This window comes from Ursus americanus, chromosome X, assembly GCF_024610735.1.
Source record: "Ursus americanus isolate L20-20 chromosome X, mUrsAme1.1.p, whole genome shotgun sequence".
In the NCBI taxonomy this organism is placed as follows: domain Eukaryota; kingdom Metazoa; phylum Chordata; class Mammalia; order Carnivora; family Ursidae; genus Ursus; species Ursus americanus.
Genome location: NC_142164.1, coordinates 98,685,662 through 98,711,321, shown reverse-complemented (window position 1 = coordinate 98,711,321; position 25,660 = coordinate 98,685,662). Strand labels below are relative to the sequence as shown.

The 25,660-nt window shown below is 33.8% G+C and overlaps 1 protein-coding gene across 1 annotated transcript in view; it reads left to right on the top strand.

Moving 5' to 3' along the window:
• The window catches only part of IL1RAPL1 (interleukin 1 receptor accessory protein like 1), a 1,307,342-nt gene that overhangs the window by 771,711 nt on the left and 509,971 nt on the right, over positions 1 to 25,660 (top strand). Inside the window, exon 5 of the mRNA XM_087859585.1 lies at positions 2,264 to 2,417. Coding sequence (XP_087715711.1) covers positions 2,264 to 2,417 — 154 coding nt within the window. The remainder of the gene's footprint in view (positions 1 to 2,263; positions 2,418 to 25,660) is intronic.

Genomic DNA, 25,660 nt, shown 5'->3' with positions numbered 1-25,660 from the left:
AGATTGATTCACTTCTATGAAAAAAATGGTACAATAGCTTTATTGAAATGTTCTATTTAATGGAAGTATCTCTGTGTATATTCTAATCCTTTTCATATAAAAGCATATTTATTTTTAAAAACCTGATGAAAATTCATAACATCATAAAAATAGTGCTAGATAAACTTTTTTTCAAAAACCAAAAGGAACTGTAGACTTAAGGAGAATAATCCAACCCTTCTCCTTCCTATCATGTAATTGACTTTCTCTGAATTTTAAGATGAGAATGTACCCTTCAGCTTCTTTATACCATCAAAGAAATTTTTGTTATTGAGTGTACATAAGAAAATACAGTATAGGTGCTATGAACATTTGTCTGGAATATTGTATCCATGATTTAATGAGTACTAGTGTAAAATTTGCTTTGTTCAACTCTCTGGAAATAGGAATGTGGGAAGCATGACCTCTTAGTAACTAGATCCACCAATACCAGTATGTCATGAGTTCAAAACTTATGATAAATTAAACAAGAAACAAATGTTTAACAATTTTTAAGAGGTTTTCCATAATTAGCAATGCCCTTCTCTGAGTCAGACTTAATTTTGATTCTTGATAACAAGCAATGGAGGATTCAGAACATCAAGGGAACTGCTGAAATATTTTTCTACTTTTTTGTTGAATTTCTATCCTAGACACTGTCAAACAGCCCTCAAATATTAGCCCCTCTGATCTCTGTTTGTGCGCAGATGAGGTTTATTTTCCCCCTTTTTTAAGTGTGTATTTCTCACCCTGATTCTCACTGGTTTGCCTGCTTTCTACATACAGATTCTTAGCAAGCCCTGACGATTGCCTCAAAGGGGAGTTTGACCCAAGGCCTCTAAGTACAGATGTTTTCTTCTACACATGCGCACATTCAAACATGCACACACACACACACTCAATATTTAACATGGCTGGCCTCACATTGCTCCTTTAGTCATGTTTCCACCATCATCCCAATCATCGTGACCTTAAGCTATAAAGACTGTCCCTAGTGGAGTAATGGGAAGAGATGCAGTATATATGGAACTTGAAAGTCTTGCAAAAATCCAGATTATTTTTCCACAGTCAAGGCAATATATATTCCATTTATTCAGTATATAACTTTTACAATTTGACATTTTATGCAACTAATATGAGGATATAAAATGTATATTTTGGTCTGAAATAACTGGATAATTTTCTCCCATGTGTATGAAGACATTGAACTACATAATCAAAATAATAGTCTGCAAAAATTTGATTTGGCAAAAAATATTTTTAGAAATAATACTACCTCTGATCAGTATCAAAGGGCTTAAAGCTATTTTATCCTCATGGCATTGATTTCAAATCTGGCTAAAGGAAATAGACTTCTGTTCTGGCAAAAAGAGAAAGCTCCTGAGCCAACATCATTATAATCCAAAGCTTAATTTAGAGACCATAATTTGATAGACCCATCAACAATGGAAATAGACATTTATGGTACTGTAAAGACCTTATATATAAATGTTGGCCATTTCCTTCACAAATTGTAGAACATACATGTTATAAATATAATTTTTTTCTAAATGCAGTTATTAAAAGATTCAAAATGTTGAAATAGAAGTATTTTCTGCTACAGAATTAATTTTTCTACTTTATACTAAAATAATATATCTTATATTTTATGTTATCAGTATCAAGTATCAAGATGGATAATTTCACAGCCATCAAATGTGAAGTATTTGCTTTTAAAAATGATGTTAGAAGTAATTTTAACAAGTGTCTGTTTTCTTATAACTTCTAAATCAATATATATCTGATTTAGAGACACTAATATTAGAAGTTAATAAAGTGACTCTTGCTAGGGGCGCCTGGGTGGCTCAGTCGGTTAAGCATCTGACTCTTCATTTGGGCTCGGGTCATGATCTCAGGGTCCTGAGATCAAGCCCAGTGCTAAGCCTCCTGTGAAGCCTCCTTAGGATTCTGTCTCCCCCTTTCCCTCCGCCCCTTCCCCACACATGCACCTGCAAGCATGCTTGCTCTCTCTTTAAAAAACAAAAACAAAAACAACAACAACAACAACAACAAAACAACTCTTTTCAAATTGAGGTACCTGATTTCCAGGAGGTGTGGAGAAGGTATAAACATTTTTAGAATTAATCCCAAACTCTTTAGCCTTTTAAAATATAACTTTAAAAGCTTTGGGGTTAGTTATTTAAAACAATTTTCTCTGTTTCTCAGTTGTTACACTTACTACGGAAATTCTGTGTTTTTCATATAGGAGTGTAGGACAAAAACATGGAGGCCAAGTATTGTATTCAAAAGAGATACACTGCTTATAAGAGAAGTCAGAGAAGATGACATTGGAAATTATACCTGCGAATTAAAATATGGAGGCTTTGTTGTGAGAAGAACTACTGAATTAACTGTTACAGGTAATCATAGTCTTCAATATTTCATTTGCAAGTAACGAAACTACCATTTTAAGTTTACTTTTTGTGCTGCATATTGATTTTTTTTCAAATCTAGGCAATGAAAGAAGTACTTAACCAAATGCTGAGTGGATTCCTATAAGGTTAAATTTATTCCTCCTTGCTTTTAAATCATCTTGTGCTGAAATGCATTTGAAAGGTTAAAGAAAATATGCTTAGGGAATTATAGAAATGTTAGCTTTTGAAAGTACTTGAAATAATGAGCTTACAATTTCAGAAAATTATGCTTATATTTTGTAATGGTATCACTTTTAGAAACATTTTCTAAGGTGTTGAAATAGAATATATGAAATCTACCTCTGTCTTCCTGTCTTGCTCCAAACTAGAAAAATTGCTATTTTATTGATTTATCACGCTGTAAATCTGACATACATGTTCTTATGAACTTGAAAATAACATAATTACAGGTGCAATAATTGAATAATTGCATGAGATGCAGTGAATGGTGTCATTCCTGTCTCTGGTTGCTAAGGTAGAAGAACATGGGAACAAGATTCAGAACTCTACCTATAATCATGAATCTCCAACTCACTAGTCACATGACTATTGGAATCACCACAACCTTCACAATATCAGTTTCTTCATGTATAAAATGGCAATGATAAAATTTGCCTTGTAGAGTTCATAGGATTTTTTGCAAGGATCTAATGAGGTAATGTAAGCTGAATAAAATCAGTTTGTATAATACAGAATTCTATCCAAATGTACATTTTGGTCATTTTATGTTATGTACTATATTATTTTCATACCTTTTTTTATTTTAAAGTTTGCATCTCTAAAAATGGTTCCAAAAGGAGAAAAAGGAGGGAGAAAAAAAGAGTGATATTAGGGAGTTAGAGATATGTTCTCATCTTACTGCAGAAATTCTTCTTGGTGACTTTTTGCACAATCATATATATGAAATATATACAAATAAGTTGACAAAGGTTATCAGATACTTTAAAGAGATTTTCATTTGTTCATTGATTCACTTAATATAATTTTCCTGTATATGAAGTGTGTTTCGTGGTAGTCACCTTTGTCTTATAATAATTCTCTTTTCTTTCAAACTTTGAAATTAGGATATATATAGACTTAAAAACTACATCAATTTTAAGAAATCCATTTGATGAAGAGTAATTATTCTGATCTAAAGAAAATTTGGTTAAATAAATCAGGTGCTCTTTGGTAATTCCTTTGATAAATATTAGCCCCAGTAAATAATTGCCACTTGCAATATATGATATATTTAAATAGTAAATATGCATCCAGTCTTGCATTATGTATGTATGGTATACATATGTGTGATTTATAAGTAGTTTGATTTTCAGTTTTGCTGTGTTTAATAGGTCTGTGTATGATTTAAAACTTTATCACTCTACCTCCCCGTCTCATGGAACAGTGAAAAATATAACCATTTATAGTTGGGCTTTCTTTACAATAAATATTGAGGTTTTTATTATTTATTTTTTGCTTTCAATCTATACTGAAATAGATTTTCCAAGAGTAGGTATGCAGACAAATGAATTTAAAAATATACTGAAAAATCTATTCCGTAAAAAATACAGAATATACTTCTAGTCTTTATTCTTTGGAATATAGAGCTAATCCTTGGTAAGCACTTTTCTTCCCTTTCTAGAAACATTAAGATACTAAACCACTATCTAGTTAAGAGGTGATGAAAAAGTCTCACAGAGACTAGAAACTGGGTCCCAAATGGTAAAATGACTTAAATGAAGCTCTTTTCTATAACCAGTAATAGAACTGGTTTCTTCTAAATGCTACCCAGGACTACTATGTTTTTTTAACTTCATTTCTTCAAAAATATCTCCTTTTCTTTACTTGAAAAGAAGGAATAATTATTCTTTATTATCTAAGAGGAGATAGGTGAAAGTTTTAATGAAAGTTTTCATTCAACTGATTATCCTGAATACCTCTAATTTAAGCGGCCTTACCTGTGACATCGATTTGGGCATATAAGTTATAAAGCCAGGTTTCATATATATATGAAATTGTGGGTGAATGGGAGAGCTTCATGACCAGTAATTAAAAATAGTATTATTAGAATATATTTTAGGTAGTAACAAGTCTATTGGGAAGATTTTTTTTTTTTTATAACCTTGCTTTAGTGTGACTCTAAATTTGGCCTGTGGCCAATTTAAACAATGACTCTTAGAACCCAAATTACATCTTACTAAAGCAGTGAAGGTGGAAAGTTCTCTGGATGATAATTAACGAGTGTTTTGTATCTTGATTTTCTGCATATCATGATCATATTGTATTTAATATAAATATTATGCAAGGTATGATATTTAATTTTAGTGGATCTGCATTAGCCGATTATAAACATTTTGAAGTGTGTTAGAACGTGTTTCTTTAAAATAAGAAAGAATTCCATATGTGAAGAGAAAGGGAAATATCTAGATAAATAAAGTTATTGTAACTTTTACACTAAATGCATAGGTATTATTGTGAGCTTTTATGGGAGATACTTCACTTATTAAAAATATATGTGTCTACTTAAGTGTTGTAGTGGTTCGGGAAAACAGATCATGGGGTGCCTGGGTGGCTCAGTCGGTTAAGTGTCTGACTTCTGCTCAAGTCATGATCCCAGGGTCCTGGGAAGGCCCCACTCTGGGCTCCCCACTGAGGGGGGAGTCTGCTTGTTCCTCTCCCTCTGCCCCTCCCCCCACTGATTGGGCACTCTCCCTCTCTCTCTCTCTCTCCCTCCCTTTCTCAAATAAATACATAAAATCTTTTAAATGAATGAATGAACGGAAAACAAATCACTGTGAAAAAATAATAAACCTGCTCATCACTGTTGGTATACTTTCAACATTATTTTTTTTTTAATTTAAGATGTTTCAGCATCATCTGTAGCCTCCACCCTCTTCTCTAAGCCTCAGCCACACTGAAGTTTTTACTGTTCTCCAAATATCCTCCCTCCAAGCCCACATTGCATTGTCACTGTTGACACTCCTGTCCTAGCATGAGAATACGAGCTACTCACAGTCAAAGGAATGTCTTCTTTTTAATAAGCATTTTATTTTAGAGCAGTTTTACATTTACAAAAAACTTACAAAGACAGCAGAGAGAGATTCCATAATACCCCACATCCAGTTTCCCCTGTTATTAATACCTAACATTAGTATGGCACATTTATTACCATTAATGAATCAATATCAATAAATTATCAACTACAGTCCATATTTTATTCAGATTTCCTTAGTTTTATAACTAATGGTATTTTTTTGTTGTTGTTCTAGGATCACATCCAGGATAGCGCATTACATTTAATTGTCACGTCTTTGGGCTGTGACCGTTTCTGACTTGTTTTAGATGATATTGACAATTTCATGGAGACTAGCCATATATTTTGTAGAATGTCCTTCAACTGTGATTTGTTGGATATTTTTCTCATGATTAGACTTAGGTTATATGTTCTTGGAAGATCATAGAGGTCAAATCACAACTTAGCATTCTCTCAGCATGACTTACTGCCACTGAGGCTGACCTTTAATCACCTGAGACCGTGTTTGTCAGCTTCTGGTGCTGCAGTGTTACTCGTTGCCCCTCTTTTCCACACTTCAGTCTTTGGAAGGAAGCCATGATCTGCAGTTCACATTTGAGCAAGGAGTTATGCTTTCACCTCTCTGAAGGCTGAGTATCTACATAAATTATTTGGAATTTTTCTCTATTTCCACATTTATCTACTTATTTTATTATTTATCTACATTAGTATGGACTCCTGGGTATTTATTTTATACTTCAGTTTGTAATCCAACATCACATTATTTATTTTCTGACTCAAATTATTCTATCTTTGGCCTTTAGGAGCTCTTTTAGTGGACTTCTTTGTCCCTCTGACATACTCCTACTCGTGTGTGTGTGTGTGTGTGTGTGTGTGTGTGTGTGGGAGCACTTCCTTATTCTGGGGCCCTACAAGGTGTTCCAGGACTATCTCGTGTATTTCCTGCTCAAGTCCTAGAATCAGCTATTTCTTCCAAAGAGCCCTTGTTGCTTTTATTGGAGAATGGTGCTAGAAACTAAGATCTGGGCATCAGAGGTACTCATTGCTACTGGAGTATAGTTGCTTCTAAGACCTCTCAGTTGACACAGAAAGGAGATATGCGTGTACTAATCCAGGTATTTACACATCTAAAAATACCACTATATGTAATCATCTGCATCTTTATTAAACTAAACATGAATTCATATTTGAGATACCTCTGACTCTACTCCATTACCATAGGGGTCATTCTAGCCTCTTCCCCTTGCTTATCAATAACCTCCCTAATAGTGAGAAACCTGCTTCCCACCATCTTTCATTCATTTACTTAATCGTTCACTTCCAGTATAGATTTATAGTAAGATCAGAATTATTGACCTGTACTCCTGTGAGAAGCAACTTTATCAAATAGAGTCTAATGCTTATGTACAATTTATTTTGCCTTTAGTCTTACAGACTCTATTCATTTGCAAAGTTACTTAGGTCAGCACCTTCCCCGCCACCCCCCCACCAACTAACTTCAATGAAGCTGTGTCACACATTTGTGATATAGTTTGGTTGTTTTATCACATTCTGCATTCCATCCTGAGATCTTCCATCGTCCTAAATGATGTCTTTTAAAATTTACATTAAGTTTGTAGAGGAAGAGAAATAATTTTCCCTCTACCCCTCTGAGTTTTTGGCTGACAGTCCCTGTAATAAAAGACAGATTAACAAGAGAAAAACAAATAGAAATTTATTACCATGACTACCTACTGTATATGTGGAAGATACCCAGAGAAACTGAATACCTCCCTGAGATGGCCCAAGCCATCCCCTTAAATACCATCTTCAGTTAAAGACAAAAGATTGGATGGGGGGCAGTCATAGGAGGTTGCCAGGAAAAATGGTTAACAGGAGTAAGTCTTAGTCTATGCCTTCCTTCTCCAATGACAAGAGTTTCTGGACTTTCAGAGTCATCCTTCTCTTCTTGGTACAGAGAGACATCTTTACAAATGCGTATTTCCCATATATATAAGTTTCCCATACAGAAAGGTAACTCCTACTTTGTTTTCGCAGCTTCTATGTGTGCAGTTTCTCAAAATAATCCTTAGAGCAAAGAGACATATTTTGAGGTGGCACATTCTGGTACCATGTATTCCCACCTTTGAAACTTCCTCCATACCTTAATGAGCCAGTCTTAGTCCTGAGATGAGGGTAGTTCAGTTAAAGAGTTGTGTCTTATTTCAGGAGGTGGTGTTGCAGGTGAACTACCAAAGTTAGGTCTATTTGGTGCAAGCAGTTAGGCAGTTAATAAGAGGCATTTCACGGAAACACAAGAAAAACAAAGGTTAATGATTGGAGCAGATTAGAAACCTAGTTTCTGAGTTCTGAGAGCAACAAATTGGGGTTTTTACATGTTGGACTCAGAGGATCTTTTCAGTTTTTGTGGTAAAAAACAGCTATCAAAATTTACCACTTAGCCATATTTAAGTGTACATTTTAGTGGAATTAAATACATTCACATTTTTGTGTAACCATCACCACCATCCATCTCTAGAACTTTTTCATCTTTCCAATCTGAAACTCTGTACCCATTAAACAGTAACTCTCCATTTCTTCCTTCCCTCAACCCCTGGCAACCATCACTCTATCTTCTGTAACTATGAATCTGACCCTTCAAGGTACCTCATATAAGTGGCGTTAGGCAGTATTTGTCCTTGTTTATATGACTTATTTCACTTGGGGTAATTAATGCCTTCAGGGTTCACCATTTCTTTCTATCACTCAGTAGTTTTTCATTTATGGCCGTGTCATGGTTTGTCCGTTCATACTGAACAGTGCACCTTGGGTGCTTCCAGGTTTTGGAGATTATGAATAAAGCCTATTATATAATTTTCATGCAGGTTTTTGTGTGGACATGTATTTTCAAATTAGTTGAGCAAATACCTAGGAATGTAATTCTTGGAGTGTATGGAAAGATTATATTTAGCTTTGTAAGGAGCTGCTGAACTGTCCTCTGAAGGAGCTATACCATTTTGCCTTGCCATCAGCAATGAATTAAGAATTCCAGTTCAACATTTTTCTACCAATGTGAACTTTGCCATTTGGATTTTACCATTCCAGTGGATCTGTAGTGGTACTCACCATTGTTTTAATCGCCAATTCCCTAATAATAAATGATTTTGAACATTTTCATATGATTATTTGACCTTTTATGTATCTTCTTTGGTCTAGTGTCTGTTCAGATATTTTAACCATTTTTTATTGGGATGTTTGCTTTTTTAGTACTCAGTTTTAAGAATTCTTTGTATATTTTTGGTATAAGTATTTTGTTAGATATATGTCTTGCAAATATTTCCTCCAGTCTGTAGCTTGTCTTGATTTTCTTAACAATGACTTTCACAGAGCATAGGTTTAGATTTTTATTTCAGAGTTCTCTTCTTTTCTTTTTTGAGTTCTTATATATAGACTTAATTCTATGAATTTCTTCTAAACATTATTTTGCTGCATCCCACAAATTTTTACAAGTTTCCTTTTCATTAGTTCAAAATAATTTTTAAATTCTGTTGTGAAATCTTCTTTGACCCATGTGTTATTTAGAAATGTATCAATTTCTAAACATTTGGTGATTTTCTCAGCGATTTTTCTTACCGATTTCTAGTTTATTTCCATTGTGATCTGAGCACATATTTTATTTTATTTCTATTTTTAAAAATTTGTTAAAGTATATTTTATGATGCAGCATATGATTTCTCTTGGTGAGTGTCCCATGAACACTTGAGCAGAATGCATATATTGCTATTGTTGAATTGAATATTCTATAAATATCAGTGAAATCAAGTTTACGTGTAGTGTTGTTAAACTCAACTATATCCTTACTGATTTTCTGCTTAGTTGATATTTCAAATACTGAAAGTAAAGTGTCAAATTCCCCAACCAAAGTAATGAATTTGTCTATTTATCCTTTCAATTCTAAAAGTTTGCCTCACAATTTTGATGCTCTGTTCTTAGATGCGTATGTGTTTAGGGTTGTCATGTCTTCTTAGAGAATTGATCTGTTTGTCACTATGTAATGTCCCTCTTTATCAATGATTATTTCCCCTGTTCTGAAGTTGGCTTTGTCTGAAATAGATATACCTAGCTTTCTTTTGATTAGTATTTACGTGGTTTTTCTCTTTATTTCTTCAATTTTAATTTACTGGTTCTTTATATTTAAAGTAGGTTTCTTATAGACAACGTACAGTTGGATTTTGATTTTTATTTTCCACTTTGAAATTCTCTTTGTTTTAACTGGTGTATTTGGACTGTTTACATTTAAGACGATTATGGAAATTGTTGGATTAATAGATATCATTGTTTGTTAGTGTTTTCAATTTATTGAACTTATTCTATGTTTCTTTTCCCCTATCTTTTCTGCTTTCTCTGGTTTTAAATGAATATTTTGCATGGTTTCATTTTATCTCTCCTTTCTTAATGTCAGTTTTACTTTAAAAAATTATTTTTAGTGGTTGCCCTGGATATTCCAATAATACTAATCTCAGACCATCTTCAAAAAATACTCTGCAACTTTGTGTGTAGTACAGGTATCTTATTACAGAATATTCCCAGTTCCTCCCTCTCATCCCTTATGACGTTGTTGTTTATTTCGCTTCTTCATATGTTAGAATCACTCAATAAATTATTATTATTGTTTTAAATAGTTATAGATCAACTCATGGCAAGATAAATAAAATATTTTATTTTACTATCATGTATTCCTTCTGACACTCTTATTTTCTTTATGTAGACCCAGATTTCTAACCTGTATATTTTCCTTCTGCCTGAGTAAATTGTTTTAACATTTCCTGCAATGCAGGTCTGGTGGTGTTGGTGAATTTTCTCATTTTTGTTTGTCAAAGAATGCCTTTATTTCCTTTCCCTTTTGAAGGATAATTTTGCTTGGATTCTAGATTGCTGCTTTTTTCCCCACTACTTTAAATATTCCACTCCATTCTCTTTTTACTTACATGTTTTTAGAAAAACTTTTCCTGCAGTTTAAGTTGATGTGTTTAGGTATAGTAATTTTGGCATTTATCCTACTTGGTCTTTTTTTTTTAGCTTCATGCATTTCTAGCTTGGTGTCTGTCTTTAATTTTGGAAAATCCATGACCATTATTATCTCACATATTTCTTCTGGTCCATTCTCTCATTTTTCTCTTTCCAGTATTCCAAAGATACATATATTAGGCCTTTTGGAATTATCCCATAATTCTTAGATATTCTGTCCCATTTTTTTCATTCTTTTTTCTTTTTACATTTCAGTTTATGAAGCTTCTGTTGACCTGCTTTCAAGCTAATTCTTTCCTTCGCTCTGTCCAGTATAATGATGGGCCCATCAAAGTATTCTTCATTTGTGTTAACAGTGTTTTGATTCCTAGCATTTTCTTTTGAATCTTGTTTCGAATTTCCATCTCTCTGTTTATATTACCCATCTGTTTTCACATGTTATCTATTTTTCCATTGGAGCATTTAACATATTAAACATAGTTATTTTAAATTCCCTGTATGAGAATTCCATTATCTGTGTCATATCTGATTTTGGTTCTGATGATTGCTGATGGAGTTTATGGCTCCAGGGGCTGCTGCTCCAGGTAAGCAGATCTCACCTGTGATTTTCTTGTGTCACCTGTTTTTCCAGATTTGGGGATGTTTGTTTGCCTGAAACTTCAGTTGCCTCAGAGTTTCAAGAAGAGTTTTTTGGTTTCTAGTTTTTTTTCCAGCTTTTTCTTGTTGTAATAATGAGAGTGGTGGCTTCCAAGCTATTTACATATGGAAGATTTAAAGATAAAGGACTGAATTTTCCTACTAACATTGCTTCATATTAGCTCTTAACAGGTCATACAGTCTAAGATTTGTTTTATTCTTGATTCCATATTCCATAATATTAGCTTCTTTTGCTAGATAAAAATGAATAGGTCTTTTTTGGAAAATACCTCTATTTTTTGGAAAATGTGTCTATTTTTATTTCAATTATTGTTTGAAGTATTATATGCTTAAGATCCTATGTAAAACTCTATAACATTCCATTACACACCTCTTTTCTATTTCTATTTTTTAAATATATCATTTACTTGTGTTTATGTACAGTTTTTTATCCTACTAAAAAATCTAGAATCCAGCCCATCTTTTTCACTTTTTTCTTTTCTTTTAATAGTGAAACATAACTAAGTGCACAAAATATAAACGTGCATGCTATTTGATAGCATGCTATCAAATGAACCCACGTAGGTGAAGAAACCGAACCTTAAAGGCATCCCCAGAAGTCCTCTGTATAGCCTTCTAAATATACACCCTTTCTTTCATGGCACTGATTATGTTACTGCCATTGAGATTTTTAGGATATTTGGTTTTTTTCTTCTTTTAAGTTATACTAGTTAATAGTTCATGCCTAAGCAATATGCCTAAAATTTTGCCTGTTTTTGAAACTTAGAAATTTGGACCTATACATTGTATATTCTATTGTGTTTGGCTTTTTCAACTCCAGCTTTTGTTTTAAAAATTCATCCATGTGCAGTCCCACTACTGGGTATTTAACCAAAAAATACAAGAAAAAAAATTCAAAGGGATACATGCACCTGTATGTTTATAGCAGCATTATTTATAATAGTCCAATTATGGAAGCAGGCCAAGTGTTCATCAATTGAGGAATGGATAAAGAAAATGTGGTACCTATATACAATGGAGTATTATTCAGCTATAAAAAAGGAATGAAATCCTGACATTTTCATTGACGTGGGTGGAGCTAGAGAGTGTAATGCTAAGCAAAATAAGTTAGTCAGAGAACGACAAATACCATATGATTTCACTCATATGTGGAATTAAGAAACAAGCAAAAAAAAAAAAGCAAAGGGGAAAAATAGTGGGGGAGGAAGAGAGAGTCAAAGAAAGAAATAGACTCTTTTTTTTAAAAAAATTTGTATTGATTCGAGAGAAAGCATGAGCAGGGAGAGCGGGAGAGGGAGAAGCAGACTCCCTGCTGAGCAGGGAGCCCAATGAGGGGCTCAATCCCAGGACCCCAGGATCATGACCTGAGCCCAAGGCAGGTGCTTAACTGACTGAGCCACCCAGACATCCCAGACTCTTAATTATAGAGAACAAACTGATTACCAGAGGGGAGCTGGGAGGAGGATTGGCTAAATAGATTATAGGAATTAAGGAGTACACTTGTCATGATGAGCACAGGGTGATGTGTGAAACTGTTAAATTACTACATTGTATAGCTGAAACTAATATAATGCTGTATTTTAACTAACTGGAATTAAAATAAATGCTTTAGGTTTTTTTTTGAAAATTCATCCATGTTATTTCATTTACCTGACATTTATTTATTACTTTTATGCATAGTATTCTGTTATATTAATATCTCACAATTTACTGATAGACATTTGGGGTTTTCATTTTTTGTTAATGTAAGTAATATTGCCATTAATCATCTTGTGCATAAACACACACACACACACACATTTTTCATTGTGCATAATAGTTGGCATTTATGTAGGACTTTTACCTAGGACTATATTTGTTTATTCAGAGTATGTATATTTTTAAATTCACTAGATATTGTTTGGGCTGCTTTGGGTAATGGGTCCCCAACTAAATGAAGTGAGAGAAGGAGGGGAGTAGTATTCCAAAGGAAAGTTGAGGTGACAAAAGGTGAAAAAATGTTCAAGGAATATAAACAGGAGATGTCCACTACTTCTGAACAGTATGGTTTCTTAAAAATTGTAAAATGTGGTGTGATATTCATAAAATTCTGTTGTGGGTAGTATAACAATTTTCTGTACTTCAATACTGCTAAATAAAAATGTGAAAATATTCAAATTCATTTTCATATACACTGACATATTCTAGGATTCCTTACACTAAACTCAAACTCATACTCACACTATAGCTTTAACATTAATCTGCTGCCAGATTATTTGTGGGTATGGGGAAAATGTCGTGTCCAGAGGTGGTCCATAAGAGACCTAGTAATTCCAAAATAAATTAGACCAGCTTGGCTTTTTTTTTTTTTTTTACAATTCTCACTATTTAGATAAAAAAAACACAGATGTAAGTTATGATAAGTATTTTTGGATTTGTTACATCTAAGGAAGGAATATACACTACATGGTTTTTCTAGAAGTATTGGTTAAATTGTATGATATTCACTTTCTTCTGGTTAATACTTATTTTTCCTTCTTGCAAAATATTTTTTATTTAATTTTTAAAAGAAAGATAGAAAACAAAGTAACACCATATTTCCATCAAAAAATTAAAATGAGTCAGACTACTTGAAAAGCCATTTAATTTCTAGGGCTAGATCATAGAATGAAGTAATGGTAAGAAAACGGATTGTGAAAATGTTAGATCAGGAAAAAAATTCACCGATAAAATACAGGAGTCAGCAAGAACAGTGAAGAAGTGAAGAAAAGAAGACTGACTTGAAAAAAGCAAAAAGAATGAAGTGATTGCTACAAGGTGATGAGTTTTAGTAGCATTTTTATACTTGGTGTAACACTTTTAGCAGAGTTAATGTAGCAATATATTTAAACTACTTTCCAATCAACCAGAGGTTGAAAATATGCTCTCAAAAAGTATATCTTCCTCCTCTTTTTATGGAAGAGGAAGCTGAGCAAAGAAAGGTCAAGTGGCTTTATCACAAAGGATCATGGTGACAAATTTAGGAATAAAACTTAATTTCCTGAACTTCATTTTATGATTTACTCTGCTGGATAATTAATAGCAAAGCATTGTATTTTTCATATTAGCTCTGGTGATCACTATGAAAGATTTATCATTTAAGTTCAACTGAAACACACTTTACTATGAGACCTTTAATTCTTCTGCCACTGATGTAATTAAATGGTGCATTTGTAGCTTAGCCTGTGGGTTCAGTGGTTATTTTTTTCTTTAAAAATATGCATCTTTTATCTTCCCTTTTAAAATACTATTTTTATTGACATTCTTCAGACTCATGTGCTTTACTGACTATAATCTAATAAGAATTGATGAAATTGATAACAAGAATTGATAAATTCTGTACTTGACTTTGTGTGTTTAGTGATGTGCTAGAACTAATACCCACAACAACCATCACATATATTATTTTTGATAAAATGGAGCATGTTACAGATAGTTTTAGCTGTTTTATGAGTAAACATCTGTCATGTTTTGCAACTCAAAAATCATTTCGATTAACTCAAACTTTTGAATTGAAAGAGATAAAGCTGATCAATATAGTGAAACTGAGTTTAATCATTCTGGCTGTCCAATCTTGATTTAGAATTCAGTCCCTAGAGCAAAATACCTCTCTTATAAGTATTTTCTAATGATAACTCTCCTGACACTAATTACCTTAATTTATTGTTTAATCTCTCAATATATTGAATGAATTGCCAAAATGTATTAATCAAGCAAAAGTTTAATGTCAAGGCATGATAACTTTGAATAAAAAGCATGATGTTTTTACTCGTAAGCAGAAAATGTCATAGAGTATTTCAGAATATATCAGTAGCAAGTTTGGGATGTGCCATTTCTGGGCATAGGGAAAACAAGGCATTATTCCTTTGGATGATTTCCATCAATATCAGCAATAATAAGCATTAGTAATGAGAATAGTTAATACTATTTACTGTGTGCCAGGATCTGTTCTAAGTTCTTATTTATAATCACTCACTTAATTCACGTAACCTCAATTCATTCACCCTTAAAACTTTTCGAGTGCCTTCTGTGTACCGAATATTCTTCTAAATTGCATTTCAAAATAATCCATTTTTTCCTTGCCCACCGACTAGCCTCCAGCCAAGGCCTCAAATGAGCTTGTGTCAAGATGGCATTAAAAACAAAAACAAAAACAAAAAGAAAAAACAAGCCTATGTTACACCCCTAAGAATGTCAAGTACTAGAATCCATAGATACAGGCTATAAAGTAGTTATGCCTAAAATGATGAGTGTTATTTAAAAATCCTAAAAGAACGATGCCATTTTTGGTGCCGTGTGACAGCATACATATTAAGAAGACCACTTGGTCAGCAGTACTCCCTACCCCAGATCTATTATGTTTTTGATTTGATTGAATTCTATGACCTGCTTTTTGGTATTGTTACCTGACATGGTTTATCAGCAAGAGCTAGCCTTAATTTCTTGCTGCGTTTGACAACATTGGATTTGAAGTGTACTAGAAAGTTTTCATTACAATAACCCTACCAGTGCAATCCTTCGGACTGCCTGCCTCTGAGAAATGATGCAGTCTTCCTGTCCCCGGTCATCCCTCATGTCTGACCCTGGTATGAGATCTGTACTGCTTCTCTCCTTGCACACCAATAACCCAACTCATACCTACCTCATTGTTAGAGAGACAGCAACTTTTTATTTGAGTGCTGACCATATGGCAGTCACTATGCAAAAAGATTTATAAGCATTATTATCTACATTTTACCAAGGATGGAATTCAAAGTACCTCGTGGGCATGAATTTGTAATTTTAAATACAAATCATCATCATCGTTTCTAATGAAGTTCCATTCTTTTATTTGCACTCTCCTGCTTCCAATTCTCTTATGCTTTTTTCAGTAAACTCAATTGTGAGGCTGGAAGAGCTGACCGATAAATATTCTCTGATAGAATGATTAGTTTAGTTAATTAGAGAAACAAGTAAATGTCTCAGAACCATGCTGACAACAGTAGACATTGGCAACATGTGCCTATTGAGCACTTGAAATGTGACTAGACTGGATTTAAATGTGATGTAAGTATAAAATACATGCCAGATTGCAAAGACTTGGTATGACAAAATAATGCAAAATATGTCATTTGTAATTTTTATACTGATTACATATTGAAGTTGTAGTATTTGGTTAAATAAAATATATTACTAAATTAATTTTACCTATTTTCACTTTTTAAAATGTGGCCACTACAAAATTGTTAATTTTATATGTGGCTCGCCTTATATTTCTATTGGACAGCGTGGCTCTAGAAAGTGAGTGTGATCTCACTCTTGAAAAGTCTAAGGGGAGGCCTTAATTGTATTTCCATTGGTAGCTATGCCACACCTGAGCTAAAAGACCTTGTCCAATTCACCTGACTTCCTTGAGTGTTGTCTTAATGTTGGGACTGTGAATACCCGTTCACAGTGCTATGGAAAGGAGTAAATTAGCTCAGGCATGTGAAAGCAGGCTATAAAGAAATGTGCAAATGGAAGTGTCCACTCTTATGGTTTGGTCTGATCTGTGACTCTTTACCTTGGCTTGTTTTAATTAATGGGATGTTAGTATTTATAATCTTAACCCAGTCTTTCAAATGACATTGATTGTCATCAATACAAATCATTGAGTAATACTAAGTAATGATTTATATGTGTGGAGAAATCTCAGAAAATCTTATATCTATATGATCTGTTAACAAGTGCAGTCCAGTATCTGTAAGGGGTGTAAATGAGGAATATATGCATGTCTTGCTTTTGATCTGATTATATATATGTGTGTGTGTATGTGTGTGTGTGTGTGTGTGTGTGTGTGTAACTTTGACTCATTAATGTCACTTCTTTTTTACAAACCTGGTTCCTTCTTTGTGGGTCATGTTTAAAAACCCACTTGAGCATGTTTCCACTTATATGAGATACTTAGAATAAGCAAATTCGTGAAGACACAAAGTAGAAGGGCTGGAGGAGGGGTAATGGAGGATTGTTGTTAGCAGCTACAGGGTTTCAGCTTGGGAGGATGAAAAGGTTCTGGAAATAGATAGTGGTGATGATTGTACAACACTGTGAATGTACTAAATGCCAACCAAATTGTACACTTACAACGGTCAATAAAATAAACCTTATGTCATGTATAGTTTACCACAGAATGTCCATTTTAAATAAATGGTCGTCATTGTTAATAGTTCGGAGTACATTTTAAAGGTTTTGTATTATATCAAAGAATTTTTTTAAGGAGCATCCTCTTCCTACTTCATGTTGGCTCTCTAGTTTGACAGGCATTGATTTTCCATAAAACTTATGAAACTCAAGCCATTATGTTGGCATTTTATATTAACTGCTTTTATTTTTGACATCACCAAAATTGACTGAGAACTCAATATCACACCTGTTTCCGTACAGAAGCTCTGGTGTGGACAGTTCCATAGGACAAGCTGACACCCCTATTGCTCAGCGTTCTCCATCCTCCCAGTCTCATCAAATCAGAGATTGCAAATGAAATCTAGAATGATGCGGATAGATGATTACATATCTAAAAGCAAAATCTTTAAGCTTAAAATATAATAGGATCTAGGATCTTGAGGAAGGATTCCAACATATTCGACGGCAGTTAAGTCTCTGAGCACTAATGAGTAAAGATGGCTGAACCCTCAAAAAAATTGTAGTTAGTACCTTGCTCTATGCACACTCTTTAAAATATGAAGACTAAACTTAGTACATAATGTCAATAATATAACTTATGTGGTATTGGGCAAGATAAATTTCCTAATGGTTCAGCAAATTAATTAGATGTTTCAGTGTGACAATACCTATATGTATGAGTGTACGTATATATTTTATAATTTTTTTATATTTTTATTTTATATTTTTGTATATTTTTCTTTTACAGAATTATCAAACCTATTTTATATGCAGCTCTTATGTTCCTAATTTTATTGTTGCTTATGTAGAGGCAAGAAATTTATTGGTATAAATAAAACCAAGTTGATTTGTGTAAGCAGTAGGTTCCTCCTAGACTTAATGATATTATATCATCCCAATATTAGCTTAAATAAATTCCTATTATCTTATTTTTTAAAATGAACAATAACACATAGTATCTACAATTGAATTATTGCAAAAGCAGTATGATCATGCTGCTACTTCACTATGGGTGTTTTCGTTAATAAACTGAACTCTGTTAGCTTAATGTGTACAGAACTGAGGAAAAAAAATGAACTCTGCTGGCCAGTTTCCTATCATACTCACTTTGTGTGTTATTCTTAATGAAGCCCCTAGTTTATGTTTCTTCTTTCCTAGACACCAAATTAAGAAGGACAGTAAGATCTTGTGGAGACTGTGGAAGAAAGCACACTAATGATTAGAGATGGAGGAAGTAGGAAAGATTCAATGGACTGATAATATTAATATTCTTTGGATTAAAAAATATATATAATCAGATGTTAAGAATTGGGAAAATTCAGGATAATGGATGAGCAACTAGAAGTTACTGCACTAAAAATACATCAAGTAAAGGTTTCATCATGATTTAGGTGGTTTTTTTTTTTAATTGTTTGCTGCATACATGGCAGAATGTTTACTTTCTCCTCATCTCATCTTCTTTTCTGGTCAAGTGAGATGACATTTATAGCTCTCTGAGTTTAGCATTTGACAGTGGTTCCTGGAAAACTCATTGGTCAATACTGGGAGAGATCACCGGTGCTATCTTCTTTGAAGGCTTTTAAACTCTCTTAACTATAGGGAACAAACTGAGGGTTGCTGGAGGGGTGGTGGGTGGGGTATGGGGTAACTGGGTGATGGGCATTCAGGAAGACACTTGTTGTGATGAACACTGGGTGTTATATGCAAGTAATGAATTGCTAAATTCTGTCCCTGAAACTAATAATAAAATATATGTTAACTAACTTGAATTTAAATAAAATCTTTTAAAAAATAAAAATTTAAATTAAAAAAGGAATTATAAAAAAAAGGATAGATTCCCCTCTGAGGTATGTTTAGGCATAGACAAGCTGGAGGAAGATCATGGAGACTCCAGTGATTTTTCATTGCTAATTATTTTAGTACTCACATCTTTCAAAGATATTTTATAGTTTAAAAAACAGGAAGTAGTTGAGAAAATCAAAATATTAGGGTTTGATGTGACAGTTTCATAATTACATAATAAGATTTTGAATGACGAATGTTTATTTTGGAAAGGTTTTAACTATTTGGAAGAGCTTTTATTATTTTTGCACTATGAACAGGTCCACTAGGTATACAGTATTCCAGGGTTTTAACTTGTCTTTCCTGTAATTTTGAAGTCTCTTTCTTGATAAAATCAAGAGGTAACTCTTGCAAAGTAACTTGCAATTGATGCAGACATTTGTATAATAACATATTTAGAAGGATTTTTAAAAACTACCTATGAAAAAACTGCATGGAAATAGAGTTGGTTTTATTCATGTCAAAATATGTGGCTTTTGCATAAGAGGAATTAATGTTTTCATTTCTTAAAATGCTTGACCAAAGCTTTTAGTCATTATGTTAGCATCTGTTGTTCCATCTGGAAGACCTAAAAAATCCAGTGAATTATAAATGGACAGTTCAACATGAATATGCAAATTAAAGACATTTTATGAATTCTATGTAAGATACAAAGAGAGAGCTTACTCTGTGCCTTAACTAGAAGATCTTACTATATATTTCTTAATTATCTGTTGGGTTTAGCATAAGGTTCTACTCCAATATATCAACCAGGACTTATTGGAATATAAACAGTATCAAAGATTCATTATGAATATCATAGACTTTGTTTCAAATGATACAGTACAATGTGTTTATTAGGGAAGTAAAAAATACAAATTAACATTTAAGAGGCATTATTTTAAATATAGAAGTACTATCTGTAGTCACTGCTATGTTATGTTGTCAACAGAAAATTTCGGAACTTTTAATGAGCACTTATTGTTAATGTTCCATTAGGAAATTATGCTGTTTCCACACTGGCATCTTTTGAAGGGCACATTTGCTTTATTCATTAAACCTTGACACATACTCTAAACATGAATACAAATGCTGCTATCTCAATGCCCTTCCTTCTATGTCTTGTGATTTCTAATATTTATTTAAAACGTTTGGTTTTCAATGTATCACTTATGATCACAAAGCAAATGCTGAGCTTTTTTTAAAATTGAGGTTTGCTCTGTCAAATTAAGGATGAAAGAATGACACTGAAACATATGTCCTTTTTTTTAAAAAAAGTAAAAATGCATTTTAAACTTTTTAAGGGAAATCGTGGCTTCTAAATGTCACGAACATGTCATGTTTCTTCTATGCATCAACTTTTATGAGTCCCCGATTAAAAATATAACCTGAAAACAGAATGTTTCTACTTAGATATTGTTGCTATGATGCTATTTAGCTAGTTAATCATATAACCCTTTCAGAATAATGAAACCAGTAGCACCAAACATGAAGGGAGTGAAGTAGCAGAGATGTGAAAAATATCCATTAATATGAAAGCAATATGTTATGGGGCAGCAAAGAGGTAGTAAGCTATTTACTATTTACTGGTTGGCTATGACATTGCTAAAATTAGATTAAAGCAAAATAGCTTAGTACAAATATAGTGAAATAGTTTTGATGATGTTTTCCACTTGGGGTATATAATTAGATCCTTTTATATTAATCTAATTTCTCTATGATTTAAATAAACTCAATAGTGTTGACCTGTCTTTTCATGTGCTTTTTTATTCAACAAAATCATTTGATAAACATTTTGTAAGAAATAGAATTACATTCAGAGCAACACTTGTATACTTATGCAAGCTACTTACAACATATAAATGAATGTGCTCTATAGTTGTAAGGTCTGCATTTATTATTTTAAATGAAGTGAAGAAGTTATAGCTACTTTCTACATGGGTGCTATTCAAAGTATAGATTGCAAATAGCAGAGTAGAGATGTTCTTTACCCCAAATACTTAAAGTGGCACTGTTTTTGACGGCAGACAACAAGAGGCTGAAACAAAGATAAGACAGTGAGTTTGAGGGGCGCCTGGGTGGCACAGCAGTTAAGCATCTGCCTTCGGCTCGATCCCGGCGTTGTGGGATGGAGCCCCGCATCAGGCTCCTCCGCTATGAGCCTGCTTCTTCCTCTCCCACTCCCCCTGCTTGTGTTCCCTCTCTCGCTGGCTGTCTCTATCTCTGTCGAATAAATAAATAAAACCTTTAAAAAAAAAAGACAGTGAGTTTGAAGAAAAGGTAACAGATTTAAGATATACAAAGGTGGTAGGACAAAATAATGAGACGATTAGTTACATGTGAGTGTTCGTGGAGTGGGGGCCCAGTTTTTGTTTGGAGGATTTGAGTTTTGAAGGATTTCAAGATGAGCCTGTTTGAAGAGTGTATTAGTTGTTTTTTGTTTGTTTATTTTAGTCCAAGTAACTAATGACTTCAGTAACAGAGACACATAATATGATTCCTAACAAGAATTCCAGAAGTAGAAAAGGCCCAGGATGGGTAATTCAGCAGCTACAATGACATTATCAAGGACATTTCTTTTCTTTTTTGTCTTTACTCTCTGCTGTTCTCAGAAAATGACTTGACCGTTTAGGCTGGCTTCTCAAATGGCATCACGTGAAGACCCCTGTGTCTACAAACAAAAAAAGAATTGGTCCATATTGTATTCACTAAACAAGAGCAAGGACAGTTTTCCCAGAAGCTCCCAGAGCAGACTTTCAGACACCATCCCACTGTTTAAAATTGCCCATGAATAAACCAGTCACTAGAAAGGGAGCTAAGATCACCATCAATTGACTGGCTTTGACCATTTGTGATCAACCCTGTGACTTAAAAGGCCCTCAGCCTTCCCATGAAGCACATGAGGACCTGGAGTAGGGGAAACAACATCAAGATAGTAAGGATGGCAAGAAGCAGGAGTCAACAAATGGATTTTTGGTAGGCTACTAGATTGTGTGCCCAGAAAGTGGCAGTTAAAGTTTGATGATGTTGGCTTTGTCTATTGGAGGGTTTCAGGAGATGATTAGATATATGGGCCTGGAAGATGTTAAGAATTTGAGATTAATCTGCACACAGATGACACTTGACTTATAACAGTGAATGGATTATTCAGGGACAAGGTATAGAGTAGAATGTGAGGTGTACAAAGGACAAAATGCTGTAAGGATAACAAAGAAGTCAAGAAAAGGTGATTTTCCAGAGAGATAAAATAAAAGCCAGAGAGACTATTTTGATGTGTGAAATACAGTTAAATTCCAAAATACAAATTTGTTTGGCAGAATTTTCCTACCTTAGAAGTTCCACTTGGACCCTACATTTCTAATTCATAAGAATCCTAACATTGACATGTTTTTTGTTCATTTGCTTAATTTAGAAACATCTATAATGACATTATTCTTATTCAAATAATTCCTAGGCATTGGTAAAGTCAAATTTAACCTGAGAATTTGGTTTTGATCTGTGCTACTTTCTTCTGGTGCATAATCAGAGTCCCAGAGGATAATGACAGAGTATTTCAGCAATTCCTCTCTAGTAGTGGTTAAGTCTTCCACTTCACTGCAGCTATTAGAGTCAGTTATCAATATAGGTGAAGCTCTGTGGTATCAACATGTCAAGTGTACCCTTAATTGGAATCTCAGATATGTTTTCATATATGTGTTTCTGTACTTTGCCACACAGTTCTTTAGTGGGTGGGTGTGGCAGAGTAGACTCTTCTTTCCTTAGTGTAATACGGAGCTCTTGCTGGGCAGCAGCTGCTCAGCCCGGACCTATAGTTACCTGTTTAACAATGCAGGCATTAGGGGTGCCGGCTTCCTGTGTAGTCACAAATTTACCTGTAATGTGTGTGGGGTTTTTTTATTGTATTTCTTTGTTATATTTGTTTTAGGTATACAATATAGTGATTCAACATTTCTATGCATTACTCACTATTCATCATCATAAGTGTGCTCTTAATCCCCTTTATCTGTTCTGTCCATCCCCCACCTACCTCCCCTCTGGCAACTGCCCATTTGCTCTCTATATTTATGAGTTTGGTTTTTTTGTTCATCTCTTGTTTTGTTTGTTTTGTTTCTTAACTTCCATATGAGTTAAATCACTTGGTATTTGTCTTTCTCTTATTTCATTTAGTATTATACCCTGTAGGTCCATCCACATTGTTGCAAACAGCAGGATTTCATTCTATTTATGGATGAGTACTATTCCGTCATGTATGTATACTACATCTTTTTTATCCATTCATCTATGGGTGGGCACTTGAACTGTTTCCATATCTTGGCCATTGTAAATACTGCTACGATAGTCAAAGAAGTGCAAATACCTTTTTGAATTAGTGTTGAATTAGTGTTTTTGTTTTGTTTAGGTAAATATCCAATAGTGGAATTACTGGGTCATATGGCAATTCTCTTCTTAAATTTTTAAGATAATTAACCTCCGTACTGTTTTCAACAGTGACTGCACCAATTTATGTGTGTGAGGTTTCCCTTTTTCCACATTCTCACCAACACTTACTTGTTTTGTTGCGGGTTTTGTGTGTGTGTGTGTTTTTTATTTTAGTTATTCTGACAGGTGTGAGGTGATGTAGCTCATTGTGGTTTTGATTTGCATTTCTGCTGAATGGGTGATATTGAGCATCTTATCATGTATCTATTGGCCATTTTTATGTCTTCTTTGGTAAAATGTCTATTCAGGTCCTCTGCCCATTTTTAACTGGATTATTTGTATTCTTGGTGTTGAGTTGTGTAAGTTCTTTATATATTTTGAATACTAAGTCCTTATCAGATATATCATTTGCAAGTATCTTCTTTCATTCAGTAGGTTGACCTCCTGTACAGTCAAAAATTTGCGGGTAACTTTTGACTCTCCAGAAACTTAACTACTAACAGGCTACTGTTGACCAAAAGCCTTACCAGTAATATCAAGTGCCAGTTAACACATATTTTGTATGTTATATGTATTATATACTGTATTCTTACAATACAGTAAGCTTGAGGAAAAAATATTAAGAAAATCACAAGGAAGAAAAAGTGTATTTATAGTACTTTACTTTAAAAACTGTGTATGTAAGTAGACATATCCAGTTCAAACCTGTGTTGTTCAAGGGTCAGCTGGGTATCTTCTAGCCCCTATTGCTTCTGGTAGAGCCACATGACTAGTTCTCACTAATGAATGCAAGGAAAAGGAGGAACTGTCACTTCTGAGCCAAAGTAGTGAAGAAATGAGTATTCTTTCTCCCGTTCTTCGCCCAGTAATTGCTTAGAGGCAGAGAATGCCTAGGCTCCAGTGGAGGGAAGGAGCCCTGCTGTCTAAATCACATCATGGGGGAAAGCTGATTACTGACCAGAAGGACACTCATTGCATACTTCTGGGAGTGAGAAATGACCACCCTGTAAGTTAAACCAGGGAAATCATGAGGTTTATTTTTATAGCAGCTAGCCTTATCCTAAGTAACACAGTTAGGCACATTTTGTTGATACAAAGTCATTTGAATAAAAGAGATGTTTATTGTCAAGTCATGAAAGACCTCAAAGGGAAACTGCTAAGCTATACACCTCCCACTTTCGCATCTGAATGCTTCTTCCTATACTTTTTTTCTTCCATCTGCTTTGCAAACATACCAGATCTCTGCCTGTTCAGAGTCTACCTGTCTTTCAAGGTACAGCTCAAAAACCCATCTCCACCTGTCCGCATTCAGTGCTTTCCTTCTAGATCAGGACAGTCCCTTCTTCCCTAGAGGTCACATTGCTTCTGGCATTGTTTTTTCTGTGCTTATTTGGCTATTGGGATTTATTGACACTGTTTTTCAATGGCTTCTAATTTACTTGAGGTAAGACTTCATCTCATTTGTTTTGGTTTTATCAGTAATTCTGCATTATTTAGCACATGGTAGAAGATGATTAATAAGCCCTTTTTGAAATGTTGAATAAACAAAAGCTAAATTGGGTATGTATTGTACGAATGTATTCTATTGTAAATAACTCAGCTAAATGTTATTTTAGTCTTAATCATAAACCTGTTATATAAGTAATTATTTTAGGGCTTTCAGCTTATGCATAAAATAATTTAAAATGTAACTATTTTGTTTAAAATTCTTTGTATATTCATTATTCTCAAATTAATGTGTAATAATCCTAATGAGCTATAATAGTTGTTATTTCTTCATAGTAGTTCAAATGATATTATTTTAAAGTCAGCACAACATAATTTTCCTTATATAGGGTCAACTGAAGTGTTTTTAAAAGCTTGTATAGTCTGGTGATACGTTTATATTTTTTTCTGTTTTTTTAAATTTCAAGTTTCTATTTAAATTCCAGTTAACATATAGTGTAATATTAATTTCAGAAGTAGTATTTAGTGATTCGTCACTTCCATACAACATCCAGTGTTCATTATAACAAGTGCCCTCCTTAATACCCATCACCCATTTAGCCTATCCGCCTGCCTCCCCTCTGGCAACCCTCAGTTTGTTCTCTATAGTTAAGAGTCTGTTTTATGG